At 32.2% G+C, this 17,770-nt stretch overlaps 1 protein-coding gene across 2 annotated transcripts in view; it reads left to right on the top strand.

Moving 5' to 3' along the window:
• The first annotated feature begins 2,592 nt into the window (after positions 1-2,592).
• Positions 2,593-17,770, top strand: part of LOC118191768 (uncharacterized) — a 148,849-nt gene continuing 133,671 nt past the window's right edge. For both annotated transcript variants that reach the window (XM_085823706.1, XM_035362616.2), the window contains exon 1: positions 2,593-2,952. In XM_085823706.1, the coding sequence (XP_085679832.1) occupies positions 2,844-2,952 (109 nt within the window). In that variant the 5' untranslated portion in view covers positions 2,593-2,843. The remainder of the gene's footprint in view (positions 2,953-17,770) is intronic.

The raw sequence follows: 17,770 nt of genomic DNA, 5'->3' as shown, positions 1-17,770 counted from the left end.
CTCCTTCGTCTCCTCGTCCTCATGGATGATGATAGACTTTTTTTGGAAAGACTTTTTTCTTCTGAACAGGCTCCCCCGCCTCCTCCTCATGATGGGGTAGCTTTTCAACCATTTTTTTTCCTGCTCGATAATTTTTTGAAAAGTTGTGAACTCGTTCAGATGATTCTCCTCGAGAATATAATATGGATTCTTTCCAGGCCTCACGATCGAGAGAGTTTCGTGCAGAAATTTTTCAGTAGGTGCAACCAGTCGCTAAAATGAACGAGAATCCTTTTTTTCTTTTCAAGACGATTCATGATACTTTTCATTTGCGGGAGGGTTAGAAAGGTAGATGTGTAATATTTGTGTGGATTGTGTGGTGATATTTGGCTCATTTCATCGACAAAATTTGTGTATCCAAAGTAAAAATTTCACGTGTCGTGAAAACTCTTTCGTCGGCCAGAAATTGATCCCGCATCTTGTGGTAGCTACCCACGATATGATAACCCGCACATTTTGAAAAATCGGAGGCTTTCAAGTAAATAACTCCTTGGATGATATAAAAGGAAAGTTCAAAATTTTTATATTTTAAAGGGATATACGTGGTGAGCTGGGGATTCCTCATGATGATCGACTTCCCCCCCCAAAATACGACTTTTTGGCTCTCTTGTTCTATATATATATATATATATATATATATATATAGACCCCCTTCCTCTCCCTTCTTCCTCTATATCTCTGGACGTCCTTGGAATAGAAAGGGTAACTAAAAGAATAGGAAGGTCATGGTTGGTTAATTATTACTTTCACTTCCTCATTCTAACCCACTCAAAAACATAGGTCAGGGAGATGAGATTTCTTGGAAAAGATATATATAAACAAAAAAAAATGAAACTATGACATCATAGAGACTCTGTGTGTATATAAAAAGGCGAGAGCACTGAGCGAGATCTATTTTTATATTCAATTGGGAGCCATGTCGCTGTTAGATGTTTTTCCAACTCAACCGATTTCGGGTATAGAGGATTTGAAGTCGCTCACGCATATCACCCACCTGAAAATATTTCAGGCATGACATTGTGCGAAATTTATTCCGCATTTACCAACTCATCGAGGAACCGTTTCTTTCAAGCATGATATCGAATCCTCTCTTTCAGAACCTGTATAGGAATTTATTTGACTCTCAGCAAACGAAAGAGGAATCTCCCATCTCCGAATTCATCTTCCGAATTCAGAAACAGCGGGGTGCAGACTTCCAAGGTCCCAAAAATGGCTTCCCATTTCAAAGAGAGAGGGGGGAGGTGGTGAGCGTTTATTTCCGTTCTCCAAGATAGGGTCGTCTGCTTTTTCCCAAAATGGCTTCCCAATTCAAAGAGAGAGAGAGAGGTGGTGAGCATTCATTTCCGTTCTCCAAGATGGGGTCGTAGGCTTTTTCCCAAAATGGCGTCCTAATTCAAAGAGAGTGCGAGGCGTGGTGAGCGGTCATTTCCGTTCTCCAAGATGGGGGTCGTCCGCTTTTCTCAAAATGGCGTCCAAATTCAAAGAGAGATCGTGAGCATTTCTCAGTATTTTCCAAGATGGGGAAAGAAGAAGACCTAGGATGGAATAACACGAGAGAGAGAGAAAAAAACTCCATCTTGTCATTTTCTGATAGGATACCTGTGTTCGAATACTTTTGTGACCGACTGTACATTTCACTGCCGTAATGCAATGTTTTGAAGTTACAAACATGGACGCCGATTGTTAGGTGGAGTTTTATTCCCCGATAGTGGAAGAAACTGCGAACCCTCCCTCCTTCTATTCTAACCTCCTTGATATTTTATTATAAAGTATAAGTAACTTTCTATCAGTTTCCGTAAATGTCAGGATTTTAATAGTTGTTGTTAACTTACAGGCAAGGCGATGAAATGCGAGATCCTCATCTCTATCTAAAAATATTTGAGAAAATTATAAAAAATACTTTCAGAAATATTATGTATTTTAATATTATATATATGTATTTTCAGAAAAAAAAAAGTTCCCGTACATTTATGTATCTTATATCTTATATTGTTACTTATCTGTTATTACACAATTTCGGTATTTTCTAGCAGATTATTTTCTTTAGCAACTGCGATGTATGGACACCAGCATATATGTTACTTTCTTTCTTTCCTTCCTTCTCTTTCTTATTAAACATAAAGATATAATAAATAATATTTAAATTATACAAACAAATCTTTAAGAAAATTATTTTCCATATTCTTTAAAAAAAAAAAAAAAAAAAAAGTCATTTCTAAATCGTTTTATTATGAAAATTTGTTCACATTAGGTTTTTTTAGCCAGTCTTTTGGAGGTATCCTTATAAAAATACAGGTACTATTTTTAAGGACAGCAAAATGTTTTAGGTTTTTAATTAATATTTTTTTTTTGTTCCATTTTTTTCTTCTTATTCCTTCTTCTTCCTTGTTTGGAGAAATCTTTATTAAATATGTTTCAAAAATAATGCTGGCAAAATTCGGATATATGTTTAAAAGAATTAAATTAACTAAAGTATTTGTATTCTTACAATTTACGGGTATGTTGAAATGAAACTGTGCTAACTGATAATATTAAAATGTAATTTACCTCAGGCAGCGGCATATAACGGTTTTCTAAAAAGCGCTCCCGTCGCTCATTTCGCCTCGGCGCGGCTATTTCTTGAGATGAGTTATCGAAAAGAATGGAATTGAATGTGATTGTGGGGGGTGCAAGTTATGTTTCTTTTGTTTGGTACTCTTTGTTTTGAAAGTGAGAAATTGTGAACTGAAAGAGTGCTTCCTCTTTTCCTAAGAGATGCAGCATTCTCGGACGATGCATATTTTAACTTAGGATTTTTCTACAATATGAAGGAGATGGTTGGGGGATGTTGTGTATGCTCCGACGAGCGTGGTTGGACTGAGAATCCCCTTGTTTATTGTGATGGGCAAGGTTGTAATGTTGCTGTGCATCAAGGTAAAATTCCATTATATACTTTAGATATAAAGCGAAATATTATGGTTCCTGAAGAATGTTTTGAATCTTATCATCATAGAAAATTTTTTTATTATTTTTATCCTTTGCGGATGACTATTTCTGTTCATTGTTATCTTAAATTTTGTATTTATATATTGTAATTTTACTTTGTGTTTTTTATAGTTATTCATTTTTAATGTTTATAAAAATGTGTTTTATGTAATAAATTATATATTTATATTATATATATATATATATTCAGAATAGGTGGTTTTAGTCAACTTTTGAGAAAAGTTTGAAATCTGGTATGTTTTCTATTTAATGCCTCTTTTTTAACGTCGTGAAATTTGGAAATTAAAAGAAACGTTTTAAATATGTAAAAAGAATTTCATTTGAAAAATATCTTCCACTATTTATAATATTATAGATTTGTTTGATGTTTGCATTTTTCAAATTTCATACTATTTGATAAATGATGAACCTTTTGAATATATCATTGACATTTGTTTTAATAGGTTTACTTCAAATTTATTTGTGGTTCACTATTGAAAAATTATTAAAAGTATAATATATCCTGTTGCACTGCAAAATGCATGTAATAAAATTTTTCACTTCTGTCAAGATTCTGAATCTGTTGCTAAAAAAATTATTTTCAGTGAATAATTAAAGAACTTAGCTGAATAGTCTGCTTGATTATTCATCATAACTCTGTGCAATGATGATTTAACTTCTGTTATAAAACAAATACAATTACCTTTAGCTCTTCAAAGTATTTAAAGAAATTTAAAATGAAACTTTTTGTACCTGTATAAAGGTTCACATATTTAGGTTGTTGACTTAATCTTAATTCTAACCATTTTGTAATAGAAACTGTTAAATGATTTGAAGTGGCTGTCACATGCAAGCACTGGTTTTGATAAGACTTTTACATTAAAATATATTTTTAAATTTTATGTCATTTCTAAATTATGTTCTCTCCTGAGAATATTTCTACACCAGAGCCATACACAAAGAAACATAATAATAAGCTAAAAATTAAAAGCAAAATGGTTAATCTTTGAATTATGGTAACTTGGCAATTTTTTGGCGAAAATTTGGCGACCAACTCTGCTACAGCAACCCTCTATTTTTTTTTTTTTTTTTTTTTTGCCGCCGTTTTGTCTTCATGAAGTAAAGACATGTTTCTTTTCTTTTTATTTACTGAACACTTTTTCCAACAATCTGCTATCCGAATTACACTTATGCTAGAAATTTTATGGAACAAAACTGCTTAATCATGACAAATATTAACTGCCAAATTGGGAAAAAGTGCAGAATCGCAAACTCCTTGCCGCGTTTTTCAGAATCACATCTACACATAAACCATGTACACGTCGACTTATTTTTACTTAAAAAAACATCCCAGAATTGTACAAAAATGGCATTGCACACACTCTTAACTTTGTCCATCTACACTGCTATTTTCTCATAAATTATAAAAATTTGCACGAAAATGCAGGAAAATTTTGTGAATCTTTAAACTTGGTAAAAAGCACATATATGAAATTACCTGACATCCCAGAATTGCACAAAAATGGCATTGCACACACTCTTAACTTTGTCCATCTACACTGCTATTTTCTCATAAATTACAAAAATTTGCAGGAAAATTTTGTGAATCTTTAAACTTGGTAAAAAGCACATATATGAAAGTAGCTGATTGCGAAAAAGTATATACCCTTTCCAAGGATGAACATTTCCATGTATAAAATAAAATAAAATATCCAAAAACTTTTATATCTAAATTATCTATTATATTATAAACGTCACCAACGAATTTATACCACAAACATTAAAAATGGTTACAAATACTTAGTGTCAAATATTAAAATTATTTCCATGCACGTTTACTTCAACTGAAACGTATACCAAATTGCTACAAACATAAAATTCACAAAATAACTATCATTTAATTAAAATATAACTAAACCATGTACACATCGACTTATTTTTACTTAAAAAAACATCCCAGAATTGCACAATAATGGCATTGCGCACACTCTTCACTATATCCATGTACACTGCTTTTTTCTCATAAATTAGAAAAATTTCACGAAAATGCATAAAAGTTTTGTGAATCTTTAAATCTGGTAAAAAGAACATATATGAAATTACCTGATCACGAAAAAGTATATACCCTTTCCAAGGATGAACATTTGCACGTATAAAATAAATAAAATATCCAAAATCTTTTACCTCTAAATTATCTATTATAAATATCACCAACAAATTCATAATGCAAACATTAAAAATGGTTGCAAATACTTAAATTATTGCCATGCATGTTTACTTCCACTGAAACGTATACCAAATTCCTACAAACATATAATTCACAAAATAACTATCATTTAATTAAAATATAATTAAATTAAAAAACACTACATAAAATATAAATAAGCACATACATTAAATTAATAAAAATTAGCTTACAATCCTAATTACTTTAAACTAAATCATTGCTAATAACAATTTTCCAATAATACCATATTACTTTATTTACTCCTTACATTTAGAACAATGCATAAAAAAAATATCTTAAATAATTAAAAATACTAACTTACCTAATCTTCTTCAGAATCTTGATTACGTGGCGGATAAACTTTTCTTATAGATTAAATAATCCAGTAGTCAACTGGCATTCTATTCACCCACTAATAAGAAATTAATAAAATTTCCCCCATACTCAAATGACTTTCAGCAAACCACGTAACCTTCCTTACACTCCGTTTCACAAAATGTCCATTTTCACCAGATTTCGTGTACCGCCATTCAAACTTATCTGTAATATCCTTCCTTTCACACAATCTCTTTTCATTCTCACATGTTGGACATTTATACTTATCCGCAATTAATCCTACACTCATACACCATTCAACCAATTCTTTTGAATTATCAGATAAACGCATTAAAAATTTAGAATTCACTTTAGATAGCGCCATGCAATTCAAAAATTAATCAACACTCTTTCACACAACATACAATGAAGCTTAGTACAAAATAATGTAGTACTACAGATATTTTTCCAAATTTTTACCCCCTTTTCCGATTAAAGAACTGTAATTCGTCCATTAATGACACATGACATATCTCATGATCTCTCATTTCCCTCACACAAAATAACGCGTAATGGGAACTGAGTACTTCTCACATTATTACCAAAGTCCCAGGTAGTAACCTTTATCGCCTCCAAAATGTCGCCAAACTACCAGTTACCATATTCTAAAGATCAGCCGAAAATGTTTTAAACCCTATAGTTGCAGGATTGAAGTAAAATAAACTCAAAGCATATAAAGTAAAGTGACCACACGTCCCGATTTTGGCGGGACAGTCCCGCTTTTTGGAGAACTGTCCCATGTCCCGCTGATTTTTAAAAATGTTCCACTTTTTAGAAAATATCTGCATTTCTTATTTTAAATTACTGTAAAAATATATTACCTATTATTTATTAATTATTATAGTAAATATAAAGAAATAAAAAATACATAAATGAAAAACACATAAAATGCATTCAGAGTAATCTAAATTAGGTGATGTAAGGAGTTAGATTTACTCAGTGGTGTTCGATCATTAACATTACGTCTTGTCAAGGAATATGTATTGTTAACGGAGGAACAGCTAGCATTAGCTGAAGAGCTATTTGTTTTCCACACCATAAACCATAATCAAAGTTTCAGATCAATTGATTGTATGTCGCAAATGATCAAAACATTGTACAACAAAAATTTTGCATGTGCAAGGGCAAAAACCGAAGCAATTATTTGTAATGTTTTTTCATTATATTCGTTTTCACAACTGCAGAAAGAATTAGATAAATGACATTTATATCCATATATTATGATGCTTCCAACCACAAAGATTTAAAATTATTTTCCATAATTGTTAGACTTTTTGATCCAGAAACAGGAATTAAAATTGAAATATTAGATTTTGTTTCATTGCCAGGTGAAACTTCACAAATAATTTTATTCATATATTGATTCAATAAGTACTATTTTAAAAAAGAATAATTTGAACAATAAAATTATTGCCCATTGTGAGGATAACACTAATGCAAATTGTGGTGGTAAAGCTTGAAGAGGCATCAATAACGTTTTTTTGAAACTTAACGAACATTTTAATCAAAAAATTATTGGAGTAAGTTGTGCAGCGCACATTCTACACAATACTATTCAAACAGTATCTGACTTACTTCCAGTGGATGTTGAAATATTTTTGCAAAAATTTATTCGTATTTTTATATATACTGTGCGTGTTGAAAGTACGAAGGATTTTTATGAAAGTGCAAAAATCGAATATTAAAAAATTATTAGTTGCTGCAAAACATGATGGCTAGCTCTTTTACCAGCTGTAGAAAATATTTTAAAAATATACGAACCATTAAAATTATACTTTTCATCACAAGATAAATGTCCAAAAATATTGTAGCTCTTTTTTGAAAATGACACATCACAAATTTGGCTTCAATTCATCCACAACCAAGCTATATTATTTCACAATGCTGTGAAAATTATTGAAGGGGACAAAATTTCAATTACGGAAGTGTCAAATGAAATCAATTGAAAACAAAATTGCGATAAAGAATTGATAACGGTCATGTTTATTTAGTTATTCGAAAGGACATCACTAGGTTAAAAGAACAAGATGTAATTAAATGACCAGATTTTCTGAAAGGAGTCAGAAATTTTATAACAACTGCTTGGAATATCTTGAAGAACGGACAGCTCAGTTCGAGGATTTTAAAAATTTTCATTGGGTGACATTAAAAAAGGAGATTTTATGGGAATATGTGGAAAAATCTTTTTTAATATAATAGTAACCATTTTCCAAAAAATAATATTTGCAAAAATGATCTTTTTGATGAGGTGTCATTTTTAAAAATATACGTTACTGAAGAAAAAATTAAATGTCGGTTGTCTGCAAATGTGGAAACAGACAAAAATAGATGGAATTATTCCTTCATTTTAAACAGAATAATATTCCTTATGAAAATATTTTGAAAACTGCAGAACACGCCCTCTCCCTTCCAGGAACAAATACAGCAACAGAACGTGTTTTTTCTAGTGTCGATAAAATATGGACAATTGAAAAAAATGCAGTTGAACATTAAAACTTTAAAATCTGTATTAAGCGTAAAATATAATTTGACGAATTCATGTGAGAACTTGCATGACATTTTAATAAATGATCCGAATCTATTACAATGATTCGGTAAAAGTATAGTTTAGGGTACCCCTTGGCGATTTTTGGCAATACATGGATACCGATTTTGTGCAATTCTTTGACCCCTTATTTTGGCTTGCGAAGCGACGATGTTTGTGCCAAAAATCGCCAATCGCCGCTACACAAAGCCAAAATAACAAGACAAACAATTGCACAAACTCGGTATCCATGTACACATCAACCTATTTTCACTTAAAAAAAAATCCTCGAATTGCACAAAAATGGCATTGCACACTTTTTTAACTTTATTCATGTACATGTTGACCTATTTTCACTTAAAAAAAATCCCAGAATTAATTTTTTAATTACACAGAATTAATTACCAGAATTAATTACACAACTTTGCATTGCGCACTCCCTTTACTTTGTCCATCTACACATCGATATATTTTCACTTAAAAAGTCAAAGGAGCACCAAATTCTACAATATAGGCAAACAAAAAGTACATAATCTCAATAAAATACATTTTAAACCAAACAATAAAATAACATAAAAAAAGGAAAAACATGTTATACATTTAAGCACTACCAAAAGCAAATATTCATTTACCATGATTTTCAAATTCGCTTCGTACACCCAGAGCCACGTAAAAATCAAAATATCAATCATACTCAAATGACTTCTTTCAAACCAGGTACTCTTTCTGATAAACACTTCACATAGTGACCATCTGAACCTTTCTTCCTACAAACCCATTCAAATCCATCTGAACGGTTTTAACACACACCACAAAAACACTTACAAAACATCCCATGATTCAAAATTTCCTAGAATCATGCACCCAATTATGTCACAATAGGGTTTCCATAACATTCAACTACTCAGGCTACCATAAATGAAACAACAACTTGGCGATAAATCAAACAACTTCGCCATAATACAAGGGGTACCTTAAAGTCTACTCTATCCCAATGATTCTATCTATATTAATTATTATTTAATAAATGATCCGAATCACTCAGATAAAAATTATTACTGTGAAAGAAAATCACATTTTTAATAAAATTTTAAATTAATTAAAAAACATAGTATTCAAACTATTGTTTTTTTAAAAATACTTTTGTAGTTGCCAATAGTTAATAATAAATATATTTTTCTATATTTATAGACAAGTATATGAATGTATACAATAAAATATATTTTTTTGAATTATTGGTCTGCTTTCATAACTAAATTACAATTTTCATTTCATTCCATTGGACCCGCTTTTTCTCACTGAAAATGTGGTCACTTTAATCTAAATATTAAATTGGAATCAAAGCAAGGCAGTTCCTCAACAATATTAATAACTGCAACCACGTATAAGAGGTTTAACACAATATCTAAACAAATTAAAATGAGAGAATTCATAGTAAAACAAACTCGAAAAATAAAAATGTAACTTGTATATTTAAAATGTAAGTGTAGTAGTATTTCATTAGAACTAGAAATCTTCACGTTAGCTTTTCTATCTTTTATTTCAAACAGGCAAAAATAGTTAATGGTATGTGAATACAAAAGCAACATAATAATCATTATTATTTTGTTGCTTTTGTATTAATAATAATAATAATAATTTTTTTAGGTTTTAGTATGTAGCTAATCAAGTTTACATATTAAAAATGCCTAATATCTGCTTCCATAGAGTCTTAAAAGAAACGTTACAATGCACTTTTTATTGGTTATTATAGTGCCTTTGAAGTATTTTTTCATTTGTAAATTTCTGTAATAGCCTTTCAGCTTTATTTTAATTATTATGCTTTATATACAGAATAGACTTAAGACATTCCTTGACATTAAATCATTAGCTGCTAACATTCTAAGTGAAAGAACATTATAGTGTATCAGAAATACCATAGAATTAATTGGATGGATAACAAATAGTCTGTTTTACAAAATACTCTGCAAATCACGCGTGATTTTTTTTCTTCTAAAACTTACCCTTTGTCAAATAGAAAGATTAACTGTGGAAAGTTGTGTTGAGGAGCATTTTTGCTGTCAAATAAGTCATTTTAAATTTACTCGCACTATTTTAAGTACAAAAACTTCAAAGAAAATCTCTTCCATTTAATTTTTTTCTTTAATGGCACATTTGCTATTATATTAAGAAGAAGATATAAATATTTCTTTCTAAAGTCGACTGTGGTTAGACCAAAGTGTTGCATGTAGTTCTATGGTATGTATAACACTTTTGTTTGCTGTTGTGTTTGAGTTTACCAGTGCAATTTTTCTCCCCCTTTTTTTTAAATATGAGGTCAAAATACTTAATTTAGAGCATTTAAATTCTGCGAAAAATTTAAACACATAGCAGTGATACATTTACCCATTAGTTCCCGTGCTTTTTTTTCTCTGGAAAATTTTCCCATAAATTTGCATTCATGATATTTACTGTATTTCTTCTTAGCTCTTTAATGCCAGGATCTGATTTGTGTAATTTTCCCCTTCCTCAGTGTATTCAAGGAACAAGCTTTCCTAATTTTTAAAATGGGTTTGTCCACTTTCATCTTATTAGCAAAGAAAACCCCTCACAAATATAACATTCAACTACTCGGGTTAGCATAAATTAAACAACAATTTGGTGATAAATGAAACAACATGACAATAATCCAAGAGGCATGCTAAAATATGACTGACCCAGATCACCTTTTTAGTGCAACTCCATTTCTGATTTTTTTTTTTTTTTTTTTTTAAAGGGTGGGAAGAGGCCAAACTCTATTGAGGCTCCAAACTTCACTAAATAGTGATTCATGAGTAATAAATACATTTGATTCTCTTGGAACATCAGAGGTTTTTCTTAACTCAATATTGTAATTTTGTCAGTTGTCAAATCCAAAGCGATGAAAATTTGCCTTGTACTAAAGTTATTCTTTTTGAAAACTGTTATCATCTTCTTGTTTCATTAAAAATCCACTTATCAAGGCTTTGTGTCTGATGGCCTGTTCATTTAAGTTGTTACTTCAGCTGCTTTCTGTGCATGTGCACATGCCAATCTTTTGTTTGTATCTGTTGCAGCGAGAATGCTGATATTTCTAAGTATTGCGAATTAAAACTCAGCAACTTCCTGAGTATTCATACTATCTTGCATCACTGGAATGTTTTAATCTGTTCAACTCATATGATTTTTGTCTCGCTAATTTTACGGTTGCATTTGACCCACATTCCTTTAATTTCTTTATTAACCATATAACTGTCATTTCGTGGGAAGATTGTTAGGTCCAAAGATCATGCAAAGTTGATGAATTATTTTTACATGCAACTCGCTGTTTTTATGAAGAGTTTTTGTGGTAACAGTGTATTGCTCATCAGTGAACCACTCCATAGCATATAAATAATAATAATAATTAAAAAAACAGCAGGTGCTCAATTAATAGGAATGTTAATAGATAATGAAACTGGCGCGGGGGCACTGCTGATAATATCAAACACAAAAATGCTGTGCAGTTCAAGCACATTGTATGAAACACCATGCATTTAAACGAGATTTTTGTAGGTATTTGTGAAATTATGTTATGCCATGTCATATCTAGTGGATAATGGGTCAGACAGGGATTTGATATCAGAGGTTATTAATGCATAACATTTTCCTAGGATTTCTTGAATTTTATGTCTAACTCTGAGGCTAAGTTGCCAATAGTGAGCAAATAATTTTACACCAACTACCATGTAAAAAACTGTAACCATTTTTAAAGGTGGCAGTACACTAAAAGTTATATAAAATAGCAATAAATTTGCATTTTTATAATAAAACAACAATTTGTGTGTTATTTTACTAATAATGAAATAAATGCTAAAAATTGCCATAATGAAATGCTAAAAATTGCATGAAACAAACGTACATAATGAAACATGCAAAATTACATAAAACAGCAACAAATTTATTAAATTAAAAATATAACAAACATCCATAATAAAAATATTGACTTTATTTTTTCCATGTCTTCTGCCCACATGTACAGTGATCTATTTTAACTTAAAAATAATCAGAGAATTGGTGGAAATCTCAACATTGTTCTCTGCATACACCTTGACCTGCTTTGACTTAAAAAGAAGTCAAAGAATTGCATAAATTAACTTCATGGAATGTGCATTCCCACACATTCTACTAGTATGCATAAGTTTCTGAAAAACTGCAGCACTTCTTGTATCATTAGCAGGCAAACTCCATAATGGCATTAGGATTCATTACGAGGGCGGGCGACTCCATACACTAATCACAATAAGCAGAAACCAAAAATATGACTCAAATTTTCTTCACCGAAATTCCAACATATCTAGAAAGCATATCTAATTGGCATACTAAGGGTTTTGTACCCTTAGTATGCCAACTAGATATGCTTTCCAGTTACACTGTAAGGTTTATCCTAACCTTTTAAGTTATCTTTTTAGTTAAAGCTACTTTCCTATTTGTCCTAATTTAAGCTTACACAGGGTTTGTAGCTGTCCTTATAAGTGCTTATAAGTCCTTATATTTGAAAATAAAATATAAAGGCCCTTATAGGTGCTTACTTTTTCTTTAAAGCCCTTATTTTTTGTTTTTAGTGCTTATTTTTTGCTTCTAGTGCTTTTTTTTTTTTTTAATGAACGCGCTATTTTTTCCCCGTACCAAAGCCGAAACTAAACAACTTTTCTTTCTAATATGGAATGTCAGATGGTGAATCATACTCCCGGAAATAGCTTTTTCCCCTTTCTCTGCATTAACATAACCTTTGGTGTGCACGAAGAGTACAGACAGGTGCCCGTCGTTCTATTGGTCAAAGAATTGCGAAAGCAATAGAAAATTCCGGTACATTCAGCATTCTTTTCCTCCTGCCCAAATACTACACACGTGTGAATTTCTGTCAAGATCTCAATAATTTGGATTATCGTTCCACTTGGTCAGTTCATATTCATGTATATTATGATCGTTATGCTTATATTATGAGCATATGTATGAATGTTTATAATAACATAATTGCAGTAACTGCTGAAGTATAGTAAACTTCCAAAAATGGTTGTGTTTTAACACAGATTAGCTTTGTAAAGAATAATATTCGGAATGGCTTAAATAAAAGGAAAGTAATTGAATAGTTAAACTAATTTCATTTTTTTGGCCAATACATTATACAGTACGAAGATTATGAGGTTCTCCCCTTTCTCCGCAAAATCTCGAATATTGAAACTGTTACAGTTCGCTGCAAAACAAGCAATGGACCTTTTTTTCGTCACTTTCCAATCTGGATTGAATAGGACTAAAAGTTCTGCGGTCTACCAACCCAAGTGAAGAATGATTCTATTCCGAAAATTTAATGCCGTGTGTTGAAAATTAGAATGAAACACACCCCAGTTATTTACTTCTTTATTCTCCCAATACAGGCAGTTATTGATTCCGATTGTGTAATACCACATAGGGAAGGATTACGGCGCACGTATTGCACAATAACGTTTGCGATATTTTGCAGAGATAATTAATTTTGATCTGTGTGAGATTTGTTTATGAACACTTAAATGAGTTTTACTTTGCTAAGCAGAATATTTTTCAGTTCCCATTGGTTTATTTTTATATGATGCACATATCGAAAAGTCAAAAGCACTTATTTAGCGGAAAAATTTAAAGAGCGGCTACAGTCTACCCCCTCCTCTTTTTCAAGTTAAGCTTGACTGTCCGAATATTCGGCAATATCCAAGTATGCGGGTTAGTTAAGTTTTTACTGGTAAAGGATCATTGCATGAAGCGAATTTCTGTCTTCTGATTTCAGAAATGGTCCTCTTTTTTACTTAAATTACTTTGCTTGCAATATCTGTTAAGGGAAAACTGATATACAATGAAAATTTAGAAAATATTCAGAATTTAGATTTAAATTATTTAAATATCAATACGAGTGGAAAAATAAATTGTATTTATTATTAGGTTCCAAGCGAATACAATAAATATGCCTTATTATTATTTATTTTCTATATTTTGAAATGAGATTTCATCATTGAATCTTGTAATATATTTTAGTTCTGCATAGTTTTTTTTTTCTCTCATTGTAAACTAGTTCTGTAAATTGAACTGTTATTTAAAATTAAAAAGAAAAAAAGTAATTATTTTCCATGGTTGAGGTAATGCTTATTCTCTCTTAATAAATACTGCATTTCTCATATTTTAAATTACATGTCTAATTTTTAAGGTTATGCAGTTGTGTATAATGTTATTAGACAGGTGCTTATTTTTTTTCTTAAAATGTGCTTGAAAAGTGCTTATAGGTGCTTATTTTTTAACTAAAATGTGGCTATGAACCCTGTTACAATTTCCTACCAGAATGTGTTTTTAGAATCGTGGTTAATACAAATGAGTAATTGCGTCATTTAAGTCGAAGGTCCACTGACTTCGTTAGACAGCCAGAGGTTCTGACTAGTGCACGTTTACCTTTTGATTACACTCTCTCAGCTATTAGTACGTTCAGCCGTATTTCAGGCTGTTGATATCTTTGCCAGTCTAGTTGATATTTAGGAGCCATCTACTTAGAATTTTGATAGCTTCAGCTATATCTTTTTAGTTAAGCATTAGTTAAGTTTTATTTCTTATTACTCTTGAGTTCAAGCTCAAGTGGAGGCTTTGCTGCATGCTCTGTAAAAGGAGCTGACTGTTCAGTTCTTATTTTGAGAAATAAGAGTAATTAACCCTCCTTGAGTTTTACATATCTGTTTCGGAACTAAAGCAACTATTCACTTACCTGTTCACAGGTGAGGTTCCTACGCACTTAGCTGTTAGATAAAGGTTGGAAACCCACAACACCATGAAGGTATATGGTAAGAAGAGCCTTAAGATCTCTCCTATTTTAGGTGCCAGTGGGAGAAGAGGGGATCCAGTTGCCTAATTGTGGTGGTGATAAATTATTGTCCACCACATTTTAGTTTGGATATCACTATAAAGTCATTAGGTTTATTTTGGAGTAGGAAATTTGAGACAATCTGCTATGCCATTACAGGATTCAAATGCTGAACTCCTTATTTGCTAGCTGGATGTTCTTCGAGTTACATCATGAAAACAGGTGGTAAGCAGGGAGAAAATACTTGACATTCACTTCCACTTGTTGAGTAACTGATGAAAAGGAGACCCATTTGCCAAATCCTGGTGATGATAAATTATCATTTACCAAATTTTAGTTCAGGTGCCGCCCACCAGCAGCTGAGCTGTAAAATCGCTGAATGCTGGTAGTTATGGCCTGAGTTTGATGAAGGCAAACTGGCTGGTTGCATAGCATTTTTGTGGTTTTCCTCATGTTTAAAATGTGTTTACAAGTTAGTTTTCCTAAGAAAGTCTTTCATGAATCTTATCTGCTCCCCTTAAACAGATAGCCCTAGTATGCTTTACCATAGTAAACTAAAGCAAACCTTGTTCAGGTGCCACTTATAGATTTACGTATTTTTTTCAAAACGGGAACGTGAAACGATATGCACAATACCTTCACCAGAATTCAAACTGTGGACCCTCACTGCCGCCGAACATATTGTAAGGAAAGAGAAAGACATTGCTGCAGAACTGACTACTTATTAACTGTTCATCAACCACTTACTCATGAACTATTTATTCATCAACTGCAAAATTAAAATAAAGCTTATTTTTTTATTCTGTAGTCTACTTTCCTGTTTCTTCTGCTTTCATTTCAAGAACAAATTCTGTTAAAAAAAAATAAATTAAAAATAAATTAATGATATCTACAAATTTATGAGACCTTTGATTTTCTCCACATTTTCTTTAAACTTATGTGTAAGGTCTCTGAAATGACCCTCTTTTGCAAAAAAATCAAAGCACCATGATGGAAATGGCTGTTTTTGATGAAATTGAATATGTGTATAGCTCATACACAGATAATAAAATGATTAACTAATCAAGGTCACAGTACCTGTTCATGGCTTGCAATCACCCACTGAGTGTTCAAATTAGTAGTTGGTTGAACTGCCCCTGGCAGCAATGCATACTTGAATTCGTCGAGGCAAGAGTGGAAGAGGTTTCTAATGTCATCCTGCGACACATTCTGCCAGGCATTGATCGGTTGTCGCTTAAGGGTAATGCAACCGGCTACAGGATGATATTACATATAATTGAGCCATTAAAGATGTGCTAAGGATGACTAAAGATGACCTGCTGTCATAAGAAATAGCACCTCTCACCATCATACCAGTGTTTATGGCTGTATGACTTTGTAAAACAAAGGCCGATTGGGACTGCTGGCCCCGTCCACTCCAGACACGAACACGTTGGTCATCTGGTTCAAGAGTGAAGCAGAATTCATTGCTGAACACTTTACAATGCCAGTCTGATGGCATCCATAATGATCAGCTGCGACACCACTCCAGATGACTCCGCCAATATTGTGGATTCAAAGGCACACATGGTAAAGGCCTCTGTGAGCGTAACCCCGCCTCAAACAAGTGCCGTGAGATGGTGGATGGTACCATGGGAGGTATAAATGTGGCTATAGTGCATTGAATAGTCGACAATAATACCATTGGGGTGGTTCAGGGCTGGCGAACAATCATCCTATCTTGTCTTGCATTTGTGTTCCTTGGCCTTCTAGAGCCTTCATTTCTTCGGCAATTTCCTTGTAGCAACTATTGCTGCCAACATCTTTGCACAGCAGTGTCTGTATGCTGCAGGTGGCGGCCTATTGCTCAGTTTGACCACCCACCTTCACGCAGCCCTACCGTGCGACTATGTTTGAAGTCATTTAGTTGTGTGTAAGGTGTTTGATATCGTCATAATGGCATCTTTAGTTGCTTCTTTCTGGAATTACAATGGCAGCAACAAAGATAAATTTTCTGCCTCTATTACTGGTTTTATACTTTGCGAATTGCGCACTAAAAATGCTTGCTCTGATCTCAATTCCTGTTCATTTGCCTTGAAACTTTGATCATTTGCATGTTCGATCAAGATGTTTTTACATACCAAATTTCGCCACGATTGCAAAAGTCCTTCTTGGTGCTTCGATTTTTTTTGCAAAACAGTATATATTCTGGAGGAGGTTTTTTTGTGTATAGCAGTTTTACTATCTTTACTTATTTTTATTTCTTTTTTAAAGTTTATGAAGCTGAACTTTTTTTTTTTTTTTTTTCATTTTTCAGGACTTTTGCTTTCGGATATTATTAGTTTCATCATTTGGTAAGATTTCTGATAGCATAATTATTTAGCAGATCTCTGTGTCATAGACACCTTCTTCATCTACCAGCATGTTCACACCAGGTGGCAAAGCCTAAATATTTACGAAACTACTCTTATACACTCCCTCGCTGAGAAACTCCACAGTCCCATATTGGTATCTAAATTTTTTGTGTACGTTTTTAACTAAGCCTAAAACCTCTCCAGCAAAAACCATGTTTTGAACATACAATTTAAGCTAAAAATCCGAAACAAAAAATTTAGGTCGCAGAAATTTAAAGTTTCTAACCAAAAATATTTGACAAGAATCCATGTACACAGCGGTATTTTTTAACTTAAAAAAAATCACAGAATTGCACAATCTACGCAGCGAAGGAATGTACGAACTATGCACGCATAGCTTAAATAAATTAACATAACAACGATAAATTTCAAAGAATACCATGAACACAGCATTC

The sequence above is a fragment of the Stegodyphus dumicola genome, chromosome 9 (assembly GCF_044657685.1).
Source record: "Stegodyphus dumicola isolate Sdum_Otavi_A_Nest chromosome 9, ASM4465768v1".
Lineage (NCBI taxonomy): Eukaryota > Metazoa > Arthropoda > Arachnida > Araneae > Eresidae > Stegodyphus > Stegodyphus dumicola.
This window is presented reverse-complemented; position numbering and strand designations above follow the sequence as displayed.